The sequence below is a fragment of the Nelumbo lutea genome, chromosome 8, assembly GCF_056320005.1.
Source record: "Nelumbo lutea isolate HS-2025 chromosome 8, American lotus-T2T, whole genome shotgun sequence".
NCBI classification, from domain to species: Eukaryota; Viridiplantae; Streptophyta; class Magnoliopsida; order Proteales; family Nelumbonaceae; genus Nelumbo; species Nelumbo lutea.
In genome coordinates this window covers 5,353,225-5,372,373 of record NC_142691.1, presented here as the reverse complement: position 1 = coordinate 5,372,373, position 19,149 = coordinate 5,353,225, and the positions used below count along the sequence as shown (strand labels likewise).

Here is a 19,149-nt window from a genome sequence, read left to right as displayed (position 1 = left end):
TATTTATTACTTTTCTACTTAAATTAAATAATTAGGAAGGTAGCTGAGCCTGAAATATATTTATTTCATGAAAAAGCGAATAAATTTTTACAGTTATGCAGAAACTAAAAAACAAAGTAAAAGGAGAAAAGTCGATAAATAAATATACCCCTTTAATACACTATACAAACAGAACAAACTCGTGTATAATTGGCATATACTATAGACGAGATTTGCTGAGTAGGACACTGTTGCCAGACCGAAGCGAAGCAAGCGGCCGACCAGATTGAGTGAAGCCAGATATCTCTCTCTCATTTCACGCACAAGGCATAAGCAGTAAATTAAAGGAAAAATAAATTTACTACTCAGTTACACGCATAAGGCACTAGGGAATAAGGATGTCCACGTGCTCTCCCAAGTCCCAATTCTACTCGCGAGTGAAAGTGAACCTTCGGTTCTTCTCCACCGACCTAACCTTACCTTACCCAAGTAATCCGGCCGATTGAGATTATTGATTGTTAATTTGCTTGATAGGCCTCCCATCCGCATCCGACCTAACCTTACCTTACCCAAGTAATCCGGCCGATTGAGATTATTGATCGTTAATTTGCTTGATAGGCCTCCCCATCCGCATCCGATGACCATGATAGGCCTCCTACTCTATATCTATTATCTAGTATCTACTCAATGACTCATAAACCACCCACACGTGTGCCACATTTACATTTGCTATGACAGATACGCGCGATGTGTTGTGCTGCTAAAGAAAGATGGAGGAGATACCTCACTCAGATGCATACAGACACTCTCCCCCAAACGGGCCAAACCCAGTATCTTTAAATCTGAAATTTGGTGAACTGGAAACATCTCTCCTGCGCCTTGGCCTTCTTGGTGGAGGGTTATTTTCTCTTTTCTTTTTTATTATTCACTCTCAAGTCTCACCTTTCTTCCCCGTCTCTCCAGTCTTACCTCCTTAACACCTTCACCAGAGGTTCTCCGTTCTCACACACAACACTCTCTATCCATCTCTCTGCCTCTGGGTTTAATTCACTCTCCAACCTACAAAGGAGAAAAGCAGCACAACCCCTCAATTAACAAAACATGACTGACAGGATCTACCCTGCTTCCAAGCCCAACTCCAACCCTCCCCAGACGCTCAACGGAAACGGCAACCCGAGCTTCCCCGCCACCAAAGCTCAGCTCTACGGTGCTACTCGCCCCGTCTACCGTCCTCAGCCCAAATCACGGCGCCACCGCCGTAGCTGTTGCTGTCTCTGTTGCCTTTGGAGTACGCTTCTCATCATCGCTCTAGTCTTCCTAGCCGCCATTGCCGCCGGACTTGTATGGCTCCTCTACCATCCTCAGCACCCCACTTTCTCTGTCTCCACCCTCCGGATCTCCCGGTTCAACCTCACCACCTCCAAAGACACTACTTCTCACCTTAATTCCCAACTGGATCTCGCCATTTCAACTCGAAACCCCAACAAGAAGATCGTCTTCTTATACGATCCCATTACCGTCACTGTGAGCTCCAGCGGCGTCGATGTAGGAAACGGATCCTTCCCGTCCTTCACTCATGGCACTAAGAACACCACCACGCTGAAAACCTCAGTATCATCCACTGGAGCCGCAGATCTGGATGCGGCGTCCGCCACTTCGCTCAAGTCAGATCTGAAGAGGAAGAACGGGTTACCGTTGGAAATTCAGTTGGAGACGAAAGTCAAAGTGAAGATGGGAAGCCTCAAGACTAAGAAGGTTGGAATTAGAGTTACATGCGATGGAATTGATGTTGCTGCTCCCAAGGGGAAGACTCCGTCCTCACTGTCTCCGTCGTCAGATCCCAAATGTAAGGTCGATCTTCGATTCAAGATCTGGAAATGGACCTTCTAGGATGCTCAATTTTTAGCAATATTCTTTTTAATTTCTTCTTCGGTTTCGTTGTTATTGAGTTGAAGTGTTTTCATTTTTAATTTTTGTTTGGATGATGATAAATATGCTGGTTTGCAAATGTTGATAGTTTGTGGATGAGTTTGTCAGCACTACAGAGATAGGGAGAGAGAGAGAGAGAGAAAGTAAAGAAAAGTTTATATATAAATATTTATTAGTTTAGTTTTTTTATTTTTGCTTTTTTAAATTTGTTTTTTTGGGGGGTTTTTCATGGTTTGCCTTGGCCATTGTTGTTGTCCTTGTAAGTGATTTGGTTTGATTTTCTTTTTCTTGTTCATGTAATTTCTCAATGCAATGTAATAACACTGAGAAAATTTCTCTGCAAATGTAGATAGATAAATACTCTTTCAATATATTTGTCTTTCTCATCTTCTCCTCTCAAAATATGATGGGATTTGAGATGCTTCTTACATGGTGATGATTATGAAGGAGACGTCAGAAGAAGGGGTGGAATGGAAATGGAATCTATCATTCTGTTGAGACTTGAAAGATCTTTTTTGGGGACTGACCGAGACAGAGAGGGAGGGGAGGGGACCCAGATAAGGGGAAATGAGATCAAATGATTAATTACTCTCTCGTTTGATTGAATAAGAGGGCGGGCCCACTCGTCCACTTTCATGGCTCGATTGGTTTCTGGTTCTTTCATGATTTGTTGCATTGCTTTTTCTTTCCTGAGCCCTAATTAATAAAAGAGAGGAAAAAGGTAAAAAGGAACTCTTTGTTATTGTTATGCTTCATGGTTCACGTTATCAGGCACACAGACAGCTCTTGGAGCAACTCAATGTGCAAAAAGCCCTGCCCTGTAACAAACAGCTATTATCAGTATTTATTCCATTATTGTTTATTCATTAAAATTGCGTATGGGTGTGTCGGTGGAGTTTTTTTTTTTTTTTTTTCACTTTTTTAATTAAACAAGTCATCGGAAAATAGTTGTTTAGACTTGGACTTGAGAGAGAGAGAGAGAGAGAGAGATAAAGACTATTGAGTATTTAATTTAACACATTATCTTATTTACTTGAAACTTCGAAGTTTCGAGTACGAATTCTGGTTCGGGTGTCCAAGTTGAATCGGGGCTTTTGGGGTCACGTATGTCTGAAAAAAGCAAGATCTGGAAGTCAGAAGTATGGCTGGTTAGTACAGTACACCACTCCGGACCCGCTACAAACAAAGGCGTGTACAACCGGTACGTTAATGTCAATCAACAGAGTGAAGAATACGGCAATGGATCACTGGCGTTGTTTGGTTACGTAGCCCGTTGTTTGGAACAGATGCCAAGTATAAAGAATGAAGTTGTGAGAGCTACCAGATACCAGCAGCCTACCACCGTCCATAGTACTAATAAATCTAATAATAATGTCTCCACTTCCAGTTTGAGGCTCCAACCAATAGAAATCATGCAAGCACCAAGAAGGAAGAAAGGAATAGAATAGAAGAGTCTTCTGTTCTGTTTGTGTATTGAATTGTTGATTCCCATTCGTGACGAAGAGCCATGTAATCAGGGCTGATTATCGACTTTATCGTCACCGTGAATGGTCCCTGAATTGAGATAGTGAGATATGGGGCCGCCCATTCGATTGATCGATTCATTCAGACAAGGTCGGCGCCCGCTGGTAAGACTTACATATACGTTGTTTATTTTGCACGGAGGCTGAGGATGAAACATGGTAAATAATTTTTTTTTTCTTTTCTTTTTCTTTAAATAAAGAAACAAAAAAGAAAAAAATTCTAAATTCTATTATAAACCTACAATTATTCAAAATATCATATCCTAAATATTGAAATTAATTTTAAATTGGCACTTAAACTGGGCTAAGAAATCTGGGGGAATGCTAAACAGTCACTCTTTCTATTTTTTTTTTAACAAATAAATAAAAAAGAAAGAAAAGACAAGTGTAATCCAGTGTAAATATTGGAAGCATCTGCCAGAATATTATGAGTCAATAAAACAAATGGGTGGTGGGTCAGGGTCAATCCATTCAATTTTCATTGCAATCGCCTTTATTTACTTTTAGTTTTACTAATTTGAAACAAGGGTCAAATGGGTGGTGGATTTTAGAGAGGGGCGAGATGCTATAATTGTAATTGTAAACACGTTTACGTGCAATGCTTAGGGTGGTACCGACATTCTGAAGAATCCCGATACCCCATCTGATACGTGTGACTGTGCGAGAGAGAGAAGGAGAGACGCTTTGAAATTTGCTATTGTTCCTGCTATTTTTGTAGGTTCGAATTGAGAGAGAGAGAGAGGAGAATTGATGGGGATTATATTTAATAGAAATAATAGCATTGACTAATCGACCGACAAGGACAGTGTATTCACTGATGACTTTTCATGATAAATTCCATTTCCATCTCCTTCACGCCACTTGTTAATATATACATATGTGAACTTAACATATCATTCCGTGCTTGAAGGATAAAATTAGGTTCCCGTTTGGTTTACAGGAATAGAGGTTTGGAATTAGAATCGGAATGAATTTTGATTTTAATTGTTTGGTTTGGCAGAATTATAATCCTTATTTCTGCTGGAATGGCATTCTCTCATTTGAGGAATGGTCATTCCTTACCCTTCCCTTAGAATGAAATCTTATTGTTGCTGATTTCAATTTCCATTTCTATTCTTATGTGAACCAAAAAGATTAGGAATAGGCCATTCCAAAGAATTTCAATTTTAATTTTGATTATAAACCAAACAGACCCTAATATCTGCACGCAACAGCTAACCAGGTATTGTCCAACCCTGACTGAGCATATCTATTCTCTAAGCATAGCTAGCCAACCTTTGGGATTGATTGGTCCCTCCCTTACATACACCTCTACTCTATAGGTTCTAACTAACTATTTTCAGTTTTCATATTAATTTTTCTGGTCTGATCTCCACTTAGCCAAGGCTGATGAATGAAATACTTGTCCTTTTGGGATTTATAACAATAAATTTGTATCTTAGGTTGTGTTTTGGTTGCAATGCAAACGCAAATATGTACATTACATATTTATCTATTTTTTGGTTCATGAATGCAAATATAGTTCACATTTTAAACCATTTTTGTATTCATCTTGTTTGTTTAAAATCGGTACAAAGTGTGGACCCATCATTAAATGTTCTAACTATCTTATGCTCCAATGCCTTAACTTTGGTCAAAAAGTTAATTATTGAATAAACACAAAATTGTATCCAAAAAATAAGTATAGTAATGCTATCTTTTCAGAGTATAAAAGTGTAAAAAAAATACGTTTTTGCTCTGATAATCATTACTTTTTTATGTTTCAAACAAACACTCGCAAACATGAACCGAGGTAAATACCCTGATTCAATATTTGTATCGCAAACAAACGGAGCCTTAGGCTCATTTCAGAAAGAGTACAAATACAAATATGTAGAGTGCAAAACCGTGAATTTTCTATTATTTTGTATGTATTTTCACTCTACATATTTACATTTGCACTCCTTCCAAACTGAGTTTTAACTGAAAAATGGTCATAGATATATTGGGGGAGATCTGAAGCCTCGACTGCCACGGTGTTGAGGGGAACCCCCAAAAATTAACCAAAAAGCTGCAGTAAACCCTAGCTACTAGCAAGACAAAGAGCTCAATAATCACTTAAGAGTGCTGTATATATTAACTCAAGCTATAGATTGAGGCTGTAGGTCTTTCCCAAACAAACTCACCCTGTAGGCTATAATAGAAAATTGAAAAATTGAAGTCTATATATTAGCAATTCCCGTAGGATATAGAAATAAAAAGAAAAAAAAAAATTCTTAGAACTGCATTTGGGTCAAAGAAAACAAGTGATAAAATCCTTTTTAACACGTTTTCCTCTATATGCCTGCCTCGGTCAAGAGCTTACCAAGAAACCAACTTTCAAAATGTTGGTCTCTCCTTTACTCCCCCAAAAAAGTTTGTTCTCCTTCAAACTCAGAAGGGTAAAAAAAAGCCACAAGGGCGTAAACTGAGGGTCCGTTTGATTTGCCGGCATAGGGATTTGGAATCAGAATAAAAATGGTCGACTCCAATTCTAACTGTTTGATTGAATAAAGTGAGAATTTCATTCTCATTTCTAGTAGAATGACATTCCCCTATTTGAGGGAATGGTCATTGCCCCCCTTCTCATTTCTAGTAGAATGACATTCCCCTATTTGAGGGAATGGTCATTGCCCCCCCCCCCCCCCCCACACACACACACACGCGGGATTCAGGGAATGAGAACGTTTCCCATCAAAGCAATTGAAATTTGAAGTAATTGGGCATAGACACAAAAGAAGCACAGTGAGAGGATGTGTAACATCCAACCAAATCTCCTAGTTGTTTGTAACTTTGTTTGGTTGTATCTTAACCACCCTTAAGGCTTAATCCATTATCCCCAGCTTCAATTTAATTCCAACTGCCAACCTCTCTCCCTCTCTATTGATATGAAGCATCTTCTTGTATTTGTAACTTTAGGAGTATTAATTAACAATCAATTTGTGTGATGCAATTGATGTTACCTTTGAGGCTGCAGGTATTAATGCAAGCATTTCCATACGGGCCCAGGTCCTCACCATCATTTGCCAATGTGGGTAGGAAGAAAATGGACTCAAATTCAATATGCTGTCCCCATTATTAGGTCAATAGGTCCAATAGGGCAAAAGAAATTGGTCCCCTGCAAGTTGGACCGTGCAGCAACTCTTGGCTCCGTCCACACAACACCAATAGTCACTAGGGTCTAGGCCGTCTAGGGACCAGTAAATTACGTAGGCAGGGAGGGGATTCATAAGCTGTTGGGTACTTGGATCACGTCATTCACCATCCGATTCGAGGTGGTCATGCTTCTCTGAACTTTAAAGTATCAACTCTAGTACTGTATAGATAGCAACTGACTACAGGAAGCAACCCTATCCAGAAAGGTAACAGGCAAGAGAAATCAGAAATATTTTAGTAGCTGGGTTTTATAATGGGATAATTTTCCCCTTTTCACTAGTTTCGGAACCATTCCGTTCATCATAATCATCATTTAAGCCTTGTTTCGACTACATGGGGTTGAGCATATGAATCCTGTTCCACTGTTCCATTTGTTTAATCTTATATACATTATCAAATTATGAGCCCTTATTTACTACTTCAAGTTCAAACCATGTGCCCCCTTTTGACAGGGTTAAAGCCCAGCAGCTTCTAGTTTTCTAAGGTGGGCCCATATATGGCTTTTAAGCTGTGGTGAAAAATCCGAAAAGTCCTATTGTTTGTTACTCAGTCATTTTTTGGGCTTATCCTCCTCAGCCTCTTTATATAGCTTATCTAGAGTGCTTCAGAGCAGCTGTGGCAGCTTGGATAAATGTTCAGCTCATTGCTTTCAAACAGGCTTCATATCCTTTATTTTTTTCTAGCTTTGTAGGATTACACAATGGAGGGTAACCCATCTCTCATAATCCATAACCTGCCCAACCTGGGTGGGTGAGTGGGTGAAGGTAGGAATCAATACAAGGCTCCACTACAATTAACTAAAACCCTCACCAACTGAGCCAGTGGGCATCTCAAACAATGTCCTCTTTTGTGCTTTGGAGCCAGACCATTGCTATGCTATAGAGTCAGTGACATTAATTCATCCTAAACCAACCTGTTTCACAGTTCACCAGCTCCAGTTAGCCTGGGCCCAAAAGATCCGTTTGCTAACACGTAAACTGAGCCCGAACCAACCCCAAATCCCAATCCCACCCCATCCACCTTTTATAGCATATTTACCTTGTGTGCATATGCACATTATGTATATATGCTATGTATCTGCGTTTACATTATGTAAACCTAGGGTTATATTTATATAATATTGTATGACCAACTTGGACCCACAATCATGCACAAAAATGTATACACATGCACTAAATTCTATGCCATCAAAATAATATTAACAATTTCAATGTATTGATATGTATCTCTTTTAATAATTGTATATTTGTAATAAGTATATCTTAGTGTCATATTGTATGTATTTTGCATTCTATTTTTAAATTGAACCATGTATTTGTAAAAAGACGGCCTACCGAAGCTGAACCCAACTCTGAGTTGTTGGGTTTAATTTGGGCTGGGCTTGAATTGTAAATTCACGTACAATAGCATAATAATATTTTATTTTATGGCACCATGGGGCTACACAACAGGGGCAGCCCATCCCCCAAAGGCCCAACCCCCTCTTCCACCAAAACCCTGGTGCAGGCGGGGTTCAATCCTCCTCTACAAATAGCAGGAACCCTTACCAATTAGCCAGTTGGCATCTTACCTCCAATAGCATAACATTAAAACTAGGATTAAGTATTCATAGGGATCAAGGGAGAATTTTCACACCATCACTCTGTCTCGTTTCCCGGCATGTATTAAGATCGGAGTTCGGATCTCTTCCCAACAAAAAACCGTGCTAACATATTCCAACACGATCTATGTCTGCACATCTCATTCACACTCCAAACAACACATGGGCTAATTAGGATCAGCTGAACGCAAAAATTCTCCCTAATGTGGGCAGGCTGGACCCGATCTGCCCAAAATATTACTACCCTCTAAAAGCCCAATTAGGCCCAACTTGGATCGGTCCATGATCATCCCTACATCTACATGGGATGATAGCCAAGCGACCCAAGCCCAACTAGTTGGGGGAAATTAAGATGTAGTCGATAATACGGGGATGCTGTGAAGTGTGAACATTCTATCCCATCCTTGCCGTTCATTAATCATCACGTCAATGCCTACCGTAAATTTCTTATGCTTTCCCTCTCAACTTCTCAGTCACTCGCGAGTCGTGAGTCGCGTACTCGCGTCCACGGTCCACCTATGACCTACCCGGCCCGGCCCCCCAACGGCTACTCGGTACGATGAAAAAAAATATATTTATTATTTACAAACGAACGGATGTATCGGGAATCAGGAAACGTTATACACCTGTCTCACAAAAAAGGTCAAATTCAACCTTTCGATGCATCCAAACCATCTGATCTATTATGTGCCACTATGATTTTATGAACTGGGACCCCCTCTGTGTCTTTTACTTTTGTACGTCGCCACCTATCCTAATCCGTAACTCCCAATGTAACGTTCATCTCATAAACGGCATTTTCCCTTGTCCATTTTATTAGTAGAACAGAGCTTTTTGTTTAGTCCTTCCCCTGTTTTGAGTGTTTTTCTCACCACCTACATCTGCAACTGCAAGATATGCGATGAAGCTGTCGACGGAGTTCGGAGTGTTTATACTTTTCTTCTCTGTATCTTTCTGTTGTATTCCCGCCTCTAGCCCCGATTTCGACGCTTTGTTTGCTTTCAAGTTTGCTTCAGACCCCTCTAACTCTCTTTCCTCCTGGTCCAATTCATCCCATCCCTGCTCTGGTTCATGGCTCGGCGTAACCTGCAGCAAAAACAACCACCGAGTTACCCGACTCGTCCTCGAAGATCTCAATCTCACTGGCTCCATTCAAATTCTGACACATCTCACTCGCCTCAGACTTCTAAGCCTAAAAAATAACGCCCTTTCTTCTTCCTCTTTGAACTTCTCCTCCTGGACCAACATGAAGCTGCTCTTTCTCTCCCATAACCATTTCTCCGGTGACATCCCTGCTGGAATCTCCCAGCTCCGCCGCCTCCGCCGACTCGATCTCTCTCACAACGGCTTCTCCGGCCACATTCCGATGACTGAATTGAATCGCTTGTCCCACTTGTTGACTCTTCGCCTCGAAGCCAATTCTTTCACTGGAACATTGTCCTCGCTCGATGTCCCAGTTGCAGATTTCAACGTGTCCGGAAACAATCTCTCCGGTCAAATTCCGACATCTCTTTCCTCGTTCGCAGAGTCTTCTTTCACCGGCAACAAGAATCTTTGCGGCAAGCCGTTACCGTACAAGTGTTTGAATCGAATGGTTCTGAGTGATCCGGTCCCGGTGAGGGCCTCTGAGAGACATGGAAAAAAATTAAGTCTTCGAGTTGTACTCGTCATTGTAATCGTAGATGTGTCCGTGGTCATCGCCATGATTGGGGTTTTCTATTGCTACTGGAAGCGACGCACCAAACATCACCAGACTGGTCTGGGTGGAAAGAGACCGAAAGAAATGAAGAAGAGGTATGGATACGAAGAAAGGTACAGAGGAGGAGGGGAGAATGATGAAGAAGAGATGGTCTTCTTTGAAGGATGCAAACAGGGCCTGAGAGTGGATGATCTTTTGAAGTCTTCTGCAGAGATGCTGGGAAAGGGGATCCTGGGGACAACTTACAAGGTAGTGATGGACGGAGGGGATGTTTTCGTGGTGAAGCGGACTAGGGAAAGGGGGATAAGGAAAGAATTTGATGTTTTGCTGAGAGAGATAGGTGGGTTGAGACACAGTAATATCGTCAGCCTCAGAGCTTACTTCTCTTCCGAAGAAGTGCTTCTTCTGGTGTACGATTACCTCCCAAATGGAAGCTTATATTCTCTCTTACACGGTCAGTTTCTTCTTCTTCTTCTGGTGGACTACTTTTGAAACTTGCAGTGATTGAATTCCTCTTAAGTTCCATGAGATTGTCTGGATTTCATTTACATGGATTATGAACTAACAAGAGCCACATTTTCCAGGAAATCGAGGACCTGGAAGAACTCCCCTGGATTGGATGACAAGGTTAAAGCTGGCGTCGGACTCTGCTAAGGGTCTTGCGTTCCTCCACAGTGAATGCAAATCCAAGCTCCCCCACGGCCACCTCACGTCCTCCAACATTGTTATTGATCAGGCTGGCAATGCCTGCATTTCTGACTTCGCACTTCACCAACTTTTTCTCTCCCCATTGACATCAAACGGTGCATACAAGGCACCGGAATTAATGCTTAACTACAGCCAAAGGAAATTCACCAGCAAATCCGATGTTTATAGTTTTGGAGTGATTCTCTTGGAGATTCTTACTGGCAAAATGGCAACAGGGGAAGGAGAAACCAGTCTACCCATGTGGGTACAACGCGTTGTGCGAGAGGAATGGACGTCAGAGGTGTTTGATATTGAACTGTTGCGGTACAAGGGGTCTGAAGAAGAAATGATGGCTCTCCTGCAGGTGGCCTTGCTTTGCTTGGCCCAGACACCACAAGATCGTCCTAAGATGAGCGTAGTGCATGAGATGATTGAGGACATCAGGACGAGGGAATGTAGACAAGGGGGAAACCATTCTCCTCTGAATGACCTGTCTTCTGATTCATCTCCTTCTCCATCAGAAGATACTCCTAGCTTCACTAGCAGCTGAACCTTGGCTTGTGTGCCGATGCTTATTGATTAAGGCCTTTTTTAATTGTTTTAATACAATAGGAGCTCCAGGTAGGAGGTCCACCAATCGACAAATTGAGTGCAGATAATGTTAACCATCTAGATCAACCATATTCTTCACAAGATGATCCATTCATTTCCATCTAGAAAAACATTGAAGAATCTCTCTCTCTCTCCCCTCTTTTGGGCAAAGAAAGAAAGAAGTAGCCTCATTTCTTATATAAGAGCTTTACACATAAGGATATTAACATTTAAGAATTTCTTTAGGAGTCTCATCTATTGGAGAATCTACTACCGATCTACAGTTCTCTCTGGGTGCATTCTAGTCATACTAAACTATTTTGTTTGAGAAATTCTCTGTTGATGCAAGACTTGGGCTGTGGATTCTGGTTAAACTTCTGTTTTGGGTTTTACTTTAATTTGGTCCAGGTTTATTTTACTTCATCTGCTATGCAAACAAACGAAATAAGGTGACAGTTAGAAACAAAAATAAATCAGGATTTACACTAAAATCATTTGCACTCCCATACTTTTGCACCAAGTACAGATAAAATTGCACTGTAAACAAACCAGGCCTTGGAAGTAAATGTTGGTTCATTACTTCATGTAAAGATTCACATGGTTTATAACATTCTTGAATGTCAGTCATTACTTTCATCTTCTTCAGCTGAAGCATAAACGTGTGATGAACAGAGATTGCACGCGTACAATGTTGGTTTGAAATGGACAAGAGGGTATACATGATAGAATCAGAGAAAGAAGGATGAATCTTAAGAGGGGTTCACAAGATTCTTGTTTTTTTTGCATGAGAGCTCAGTAAAAATGTATCAGTTTTCCATTAATAGGGTGTCAGTGGGTTGGCACTGGAGCCTAGCCCCACAAGCAACTGAAGAGGCTGGGTTTCCTTTGGGTCCTTTTGAAAATGAGGGCATGCTATGAATGTTAAAACTATGTCTCCTCATATTTATCACAGTAGTTGAAGAATTTCAATTTTAAAAACATGGGAGACCTGGTCTTGTTATCCACCGTGAAGGAGCAAGGAGCATTAAAACCAGCAGAAGTGAAGCCACTACTATGGGTGGTCAATGAGAGAATTGAGTCTCTGTACTCCAACATGTTTGCTGAAAGGTTTCTTGTGAAAATCTTTTGAGTGGAAAGAGTACAATACAAGGTTTGGAAAGAGTAGAAATCAGTGGTGGCAATTGGGCGGGTTGAGTTACTCAACCCAACCCATTTAACCCGCCAACCCGTTAATGATCCAGTTATATAAAATTAAATGGGTTGGGTTCAACCCAAACCCACTTTAACCCAATCCAATCCACCCAAATCCATTAATCATATAGTTATGTACTTGAAACAAAAAACTAACTACTTTTTAATAAATTAATTAGTCATAGCTTAGTGGTAATAGTGATTGCTATTTACACAAATGATGAAGGTTCAAATCACATTACATACATGTTATTTTTATAATAGAAACAACAAAACCATTTAACTATGTTTGGGTTTTGGATTTGATGAACCACATAGGTTCAAACCGGTCAGGCCAACTTGAACTATCTAATTGGATTGTCTTCGAGGTGATCACATCAAGTTCAAGAGTGGTTGAACCGTTTAGATCTGGATCAGTCCGGTCGGACTAGAACCCGTCCGAACCGGTTCAGTCCGGTCGGACAAAACCCATTTGACCGGTTCAAATCGGTTGTATCAGACCCCGACCGAACCGGACCGGTTCAGTCATATAGTGGATTGACTTGGGTGGGCTCATATCAGGTTTGTGTACGGGTTTGGGGTCGAATCGATTGGCCCGAAGCGGGTCAAAAGAAGTTAATCAGACCGGGTCGTACTTGGGTCGAGTTGCACGGATATGAACCAACCTGGATGATCCAAACCGGACAAAGCAAGTGGACGGTTTAGGGTTCGAACCCACCCGACCCAATCGTTTCGGACCCACCCGACCCAATCGTTTCGGATTTCGGTCGACCTAGATCGGCTTGTATCGGGTTGATCCGGGCTATGTGAATAATGGTTGGACCGAACGACCCAAACCAGGCAAAGCAAACAGTACCGAGCCGTCCCGTCCGAAGTCTATTTTGGGTTCGTGTCAGACCACGTTGAAATAGTCCAGACTTGGGTCAAATTGATTTGGATTTATGTTGGACGAAGTGTGTTGATTCAAGACAAAATCAAATTTAGTTAATAATTAATAAAAAAATAATACATTAATTATAAATTATTTAATTCATATGAAGAAAATAAAAAATAGGCTAAGTAATTAATACTAACATCTATAATGGTTAACCCAACGATTATCCACAACCCAATACAACTTAACCCATTTAAATGGACGGGGTGACGGGTTGATCACACAACCCGCCAAATAAATGAACAGGTTGGACGGGTTAGATGTTGGGTGGGTTGGGTGAAAAATTGCCACCCCTGTTAGAAATACATACAGAATACAATGTTCTATACCGTACATGGTACTCTTTCCAAACTGAGTCCTAAGTTTTAAACAATAAAACTTGAAACTAAAATTGAGTGGTTATAGTTTTCACTATTCAATTAACAAACTCGGTTCACTCGGGTGGTGTGGTGGTGGTGGTGGTATCAGTTGACAATGTGGTGGTTGGACAATCAAATGATATGGGTCATGCTGGGATAATATGGGCATGGTATGGTGGAACTGGACGATGAGAAATAATACTTGGAGGTGATGGAGGGTCAATGGGGCCCTAGAAAGATGTATTAATTTTACTGAGGGTTATGTAGGTGAAAAACCTCTAAGTAGTGAAGTAGAAACAGCCTCGACGATGATGCAAGCTCATAAACGACAAGTTAGTTTGAAGCCAATTCTGTAGAGAAGAAAATTAACTTGGAGAGGGGAAATACTTAAAAGGGAATCCACCTCCATGGAGAAGGAAGATCAGAACCAAGTTTATGTAATAGTAGAGAAGAGAAATTCTCACAAATTCAAAGAATGGGAGGCTTTGCCAATTAAGCAATTACATGTAGGGCCTGTTTGGTTTATAGTTGAAATTGGAATCAAAATCTTTCAAAACCGGAATTGGGATGATCTATTCTCATAGTCTGTTTGGTTCAAACAGAAATCGGAATGAAAATTGATATAATCTGAAATGAGATTTCATTTCCAAGGAAGAGGGAGGGAATGGCACCATTCCACCATGAATGGAAATGGGATTCGGATTCTGTCCAATCAATTACCTGGTTCCAAACCCCTATTCCAGCAAACCAAATGGGACCATAGTTCGTGGATCCTTGAGATGGACTAAAGGCTATCGTCCTCTTTATTCTTCATGAAATCTTCTTTATACATGGATTATTCTGTAAGTTATTGCTCTCTTATATAGATTCTCTCAAGGGGTAAGGCATCTATACTCCCCCTCCTTTTTCATTTCTTTTTTTTTAATCAATTTAGAGATTAATTTTCATGGGTTTGAATGAAAATTTGATTTTCCTACACTTTCTTCTAGTCTTGGAAAAAGTACAAGCTTTCTTTGTAGGAGCTTGTCAATACCCATAATAGACTACAATGGATACTATGGTTTTCAAAACCGGACCTGAAAAACCAAGAACTGTTACTTGATCAGTTCCATTTTACCCCAAAACCGTTATTTCGCAAAAATCATTGATTTAGTCAGCAAACTGCTGACCTAGGTGGTTGAACCATTTGGACCATTCGATGGTATTGGCAGTTTTTGTTTTTTTGTTAAGTTTTATTTTTTTGTCAGAATGAACCGTTTGTTTGATTCAAACGGTCGGACCGTTCGACCTGAGAACCGGGCCCCTTACTAGTTCGTTGTACGATTCGGTTTTGAAAACATTGATGGATACACTTGGACATACATATATGGCATTAATTTTAAGACTGTGTTTGGCTGCAATGCAAATAAATTTGCATTGATGCAAAACTATGGCAGTGTAAATAATTCGTGTAAATTCTGACCTATTTTTGTTTCAAATTTTAGCTTATTTTTGTTTGATTGTAGTGTAAATAAAATTAATTAAGACATGAAGCAGACTAAAATAAAATACAGAACAAAATTAAATGAGAATTTACATTTTTTTCATTTGCACTTCCATGCATTTGTACTAGTGCAAATAAAATTGCACTGCAACCAAACACAGCCTAAGGTGCATAAATAATGTTCTAAAGGTAATGCCTTCAGATATAATACTATCTTAACAATGGGGTCGAAAGGAAAGTGCAAGAGAGAACTCGGGTAAAATGCTCATCAATCTAAGAAATCCTACGGGCTCAGTTTGGAAGGAGTACAAATAAAAGTAGAGTGCAAAGCCTTGCATTTTGTATTGTTTTGTATGTATTTGAACTATATATATTTGTATTTGTTCTCCTTCCAAACTGAGCCTCTAAAACATAAGGAGCAAAAAACAAGAAAATTTTCTTAGAAAGCCAAAGGTTCAATTGTGTTCAATTCAAAATTCTGATACACCTACCAGAAGGTTTATATCAACTTGCTTAAAACAAACCCCCAAGTTTAATAGTTACTAAAAAACCATTTACAACGATTCACAATTTCACATACAACAAGGGTTCATGGAGTTTATGACATTTTTTTGGTTTCCCACAATCAATAATGCGTCCCTTAAGCTCAGTTAGAAAAAAGTACAAATACAAGTATATAGAATACAAATATATATAAAATAATACAAAATATAAGATATTGCACTCTACATATTTGTATTTATACCCCTTCCAAATGAAGCCTTATAAAAAAATGATCTTGATTTTGCATGAGAAACTCCAAATCTTAATCCATTTGTTGTGTGAAAAGCAGACTCAAAGAGCTTTCTACAAACATATATAGCTTGCTTGTATTCAAATTCGAATATGGCGGTCATTTTCCATTCTTATAGAACACTCCCATGTCAAGATATACCTCAAAGCTTCAATCTTTTTTTTTTCCCCTATAAATAATTTCCTAAGATTGTCTAATCGAATGAAATGCATTGTCACAATTAAGGGTGTCAATGGATTGGTTTTGGATTGGATTCCATTCAGTCCGAAATCAATTTAGACAGATTGGACGGGTCAAACAAGACATATTGGATTTGACCAATCCAGTCCAAAATATTTATTAGATTGGATTGGACCTGATCCATTTGTAACAAATTTATATTGAATTAGGTTGGATTAAGCCAATATCTAGCCCATTGATGTAAGATAAGAAGAACATATGTGTCAATGGACCAGGTTTGGACTGAAACCAATCTAAATCAAAATGAATTTAAACAGATTGGACAGTCAACATTGAATTGGATCGACCCAAATTGATCCAAAACATTCATTGGATTGGATTGGTCCTGATCCATTTATAATGGACTCACATTGGACTGGATATGATTGGACCAAATCCAGTCCAATTAACACCCCTAATCATAATTTGAAAAAAAAAAAGTTGAAACATTAATTAACAAAATCATGACCTAAATTAACACATGCAGTGCATAAAAGTTGTTTTCCCATGTACCAACCATACATACATAGTGGAATACTAATAATGCAAACGTCCATACCAAAGAGAAGGAGACAACGATCAATTAAATAATAAATATTTTTCATTATAGCAATTTAACATCGGAAGCAACAACAAGAATATCAATAATCTAAATCGATCTCTATGGTTATGAACCAGAACCAGAACCACCTTCATTGTTTTCGATTACCATCCTAGCTATATATGACTTGTCATCATCTAATTCTAATTCTATGGTTACGAATTAATTACGACCAAAATTTAGTTTTCCAAACGCTGATTTTGCCTCTTGCAGATCACATTAGTCGGAGGAGGTGCTCCAACTATTGGTTTTTCATTTGGAACATTATTCACTGGATGCTTGTCGTCAAGCCTTGAATCAGAACTGAAATTCAGCAATGAATTAGAATAATTAATCCCCAACAGATTGAACAAAAAGAATGAGAAAGAGTTCTGTAAAGTGTGTCTTTCTTTTCTTTTAGCAATAACATTGTTTGTCAGGCAATTACAGTCACAATTTACTCCCGAGTACTTGGGTAAAAAAAAATTATCCTGAGTATAACCTTAAACTTATATCGAATTGCTGAATGTCTTTTAGCAAGTTTTCATATATTGCATGAAATTTAATTGAAAAGCCTTTTAGGCCCATTAAATGTGAACATAAGTAAGACAAAAATAATTTGATGTGTAGTAATGAATATGAGCCGTATTTACTATTTGGAGGCTATGTGTTGTTTTATGAAAAACGCACTAGATATCTTTTTTTTTTGTGGAATAAAGAGCCGTATTTACTATTTGGAGGCTATGTGTTGTTTTACATCATAGCATCAGGCCAAATGAAGCCTTTATTTTTCCTACCAAAGTACACACAGATTATGCACACATTAGGGAACACCCCATGAGATATCAAATGATATAGACAAATTGATTGATTTAGACAAGATGAGTTGAGAGGCTGAGTTTGGCAACTAATAGTGACAGCTCAAAGATAAGAGAGGTCCCTAGGCTGGATGTTGAAAATAAAGTTGATTCTTTCCCTAAAGTTTATTCTGGTGTCTGAAGAAGAGCCAGAGGATAAAAAATAAACCAAGGTGAGGAATATACCTAAGAATCCTCTAGCCAAAGGAGCCTTTGGTGTTTCAAGGGATGGACAGAAGGTCTGGTTAAGTGTGGTTCTATTGATGTCTGATGACAATGAAGAGTCAAGGTTCAAGATATGACGACATATCAATACATATTGTACAATATTAAAAAAATTGGGTGGATTTAAAAGTTTTAATTTATTGTACATGTCTACAAACTCAGACACAAAATGTTAAATGAGTATTGATCTTCCTACTCAATTCTTGGGTATGGAGTGTACATTACATCAATAAGGTGGATGCATGTATTATACCCCACTTTCAGGAGAGGCTTCAAGCCTTCGATACGTGTAGAAATTAAAATTATATAGAACAGATATCTTTCATGTCCACTATTGTTCTAACACACTTGAAAAATATATACATCTATCTCTTGCTATCTGCTGGTTACCCATGAACAGGCTCCATTGCTCCAAGGTGTATTCCTGTTGGGGGAATGGGGATCCATCAATGGATCCTGCTAATAGCTAGGTAACCTGCAGAAGATCTCTACTCTTTTTTCTTTTAATCATGGTCTGAAGATTCTGAACAAATTATAAATAAAATATAAGTTTTAAAGAAAAAAAAAAAAAAATATATATATATATATATATATATATATAATTTACCTGAACCCTTCCAAATTGTTTGTAAGAAGCTTTTTATTGAAATAAGCATCTATTTCTTGATCAAACGATTTGAAATCAAAGGGCTTAATATCTTGGTCAATAGTGGAGCATGAAGCGGCCAACTGGTCAAGGTTTCTCAATCCTCCTAGGCATGTGTCAATGGGCTGTAAAGACACAAAGCTTGATAACTTCAATCAAACAACCCATTAATTAATTTGTTTATTTGAAGGAATCAAGTAACAGAAAACACAAAAAGAAAAAGATATCAAATCACTTTCGTAATAATTAATTACCAGATCAAACAAGGTAGGGTAGTGGCTACCGAACAATTGTGAGGAAGAGGATGAGGATGAAGCAATTTTCTGTGACAAGGATGAAGCTAGAAGCCATTGCATTTGCCGTTGCTTCTGCAGAGCTTCCCGCTGTCGATAGTAAGCTAGTTGTTGGTTGACCATCTGAAGCTCCCTCTTGTAAGAATCAAGCTGAGACATGAGTCTGGTGGCGATACCGGAGCAACCCAGAACTGGGTCATTCTTCCTCGCCTTAGCCTCAAACAGTATAGACTCAACAGTGGCTTTCCTTTGGTGCGGCTCTATGTCCTTCAATAACTTGATGATGTTCCCCACTCCGAAAAGCTTGTGCACATTAAGAAAATCTTGATAACGATTAGCCGGAAAGTACGGGGCCAAGGGGCAGTCTTTCTCGCACTTCTTTCGCTG

The 19,149-nt window shown here is 39.3% G+C and overlaps 2 protein-coding genes across 2 annotated transcripts; both read left to right on the top strand.

Moving 5' to 3' along the window:
* The first annotated feature begins 326 nt into the window (after positions 1 to 326).
* On the top strand, positions 327 to 2,279 carry LOC148842336 (NDR1/HIN1-like protein 6). Its single transcript, XM_088959872.1, has one exon. It carries the CDS (start codon positions 1,081 to 1,083, stop codon positions 1,867 to 1,869), a length of 789 nt encoding a protein of 262 aa, XP_088815998.1. The 5' UTR covers positions 327 to 1,080; the 3' UTR covers positions 1,870 to 2,279.
* Positions 2,280 to 9,034: 6,755 nt separating this feature from the next.
* Positions 9,035 to 11,443, top strand: LOC148842335 (putative leucine-rich repeat receptor-like protein kinase At1g68400). The gene is made up of 2 exons (XM_088956803.1): positions 9,035 to 10,358; positions 10,489 to 11,443. The coding sequence occupies exons 1-2, from the start codon at positions 9,107 to 9,109 to the stop codon at positions 11,139 to 11,141; spliced, it is 1,905 nt and encodes a 634-aa protein (XP_088812929.1). The 5' UTR covers positions 9,035 to 9,106; the 3' UTR covers positions 11,142 to 11,443.
* Positions 11,444 to 19,149: the final 7,706 nt, after the last annotated feature.

Bases quoted from the DNA above. Each gene is read 5' to 3' on its own strand.
- LOC148842336 (XM_088959872.1), top strand. From the start codon at position 1,081: ATGACTGACAGGATCTACCCTGCTTCCAAGCCCAACTCCAACCCTCCC.
- LOC148842335 (XM_088956803.1), top strand. From the start codon at position 9,107: ATGAAGCTGTCGACGGAGTTCGGAGTGTTTATACTTTTCTTCTCTGTA. The intron at 10,359-10,488 runs GTCAGTTTCTTC...CACATTTTCCAG, and splicing joins CTTATATTCTCTCTTACACG to GAAATCGAGGACCTGGAAGA.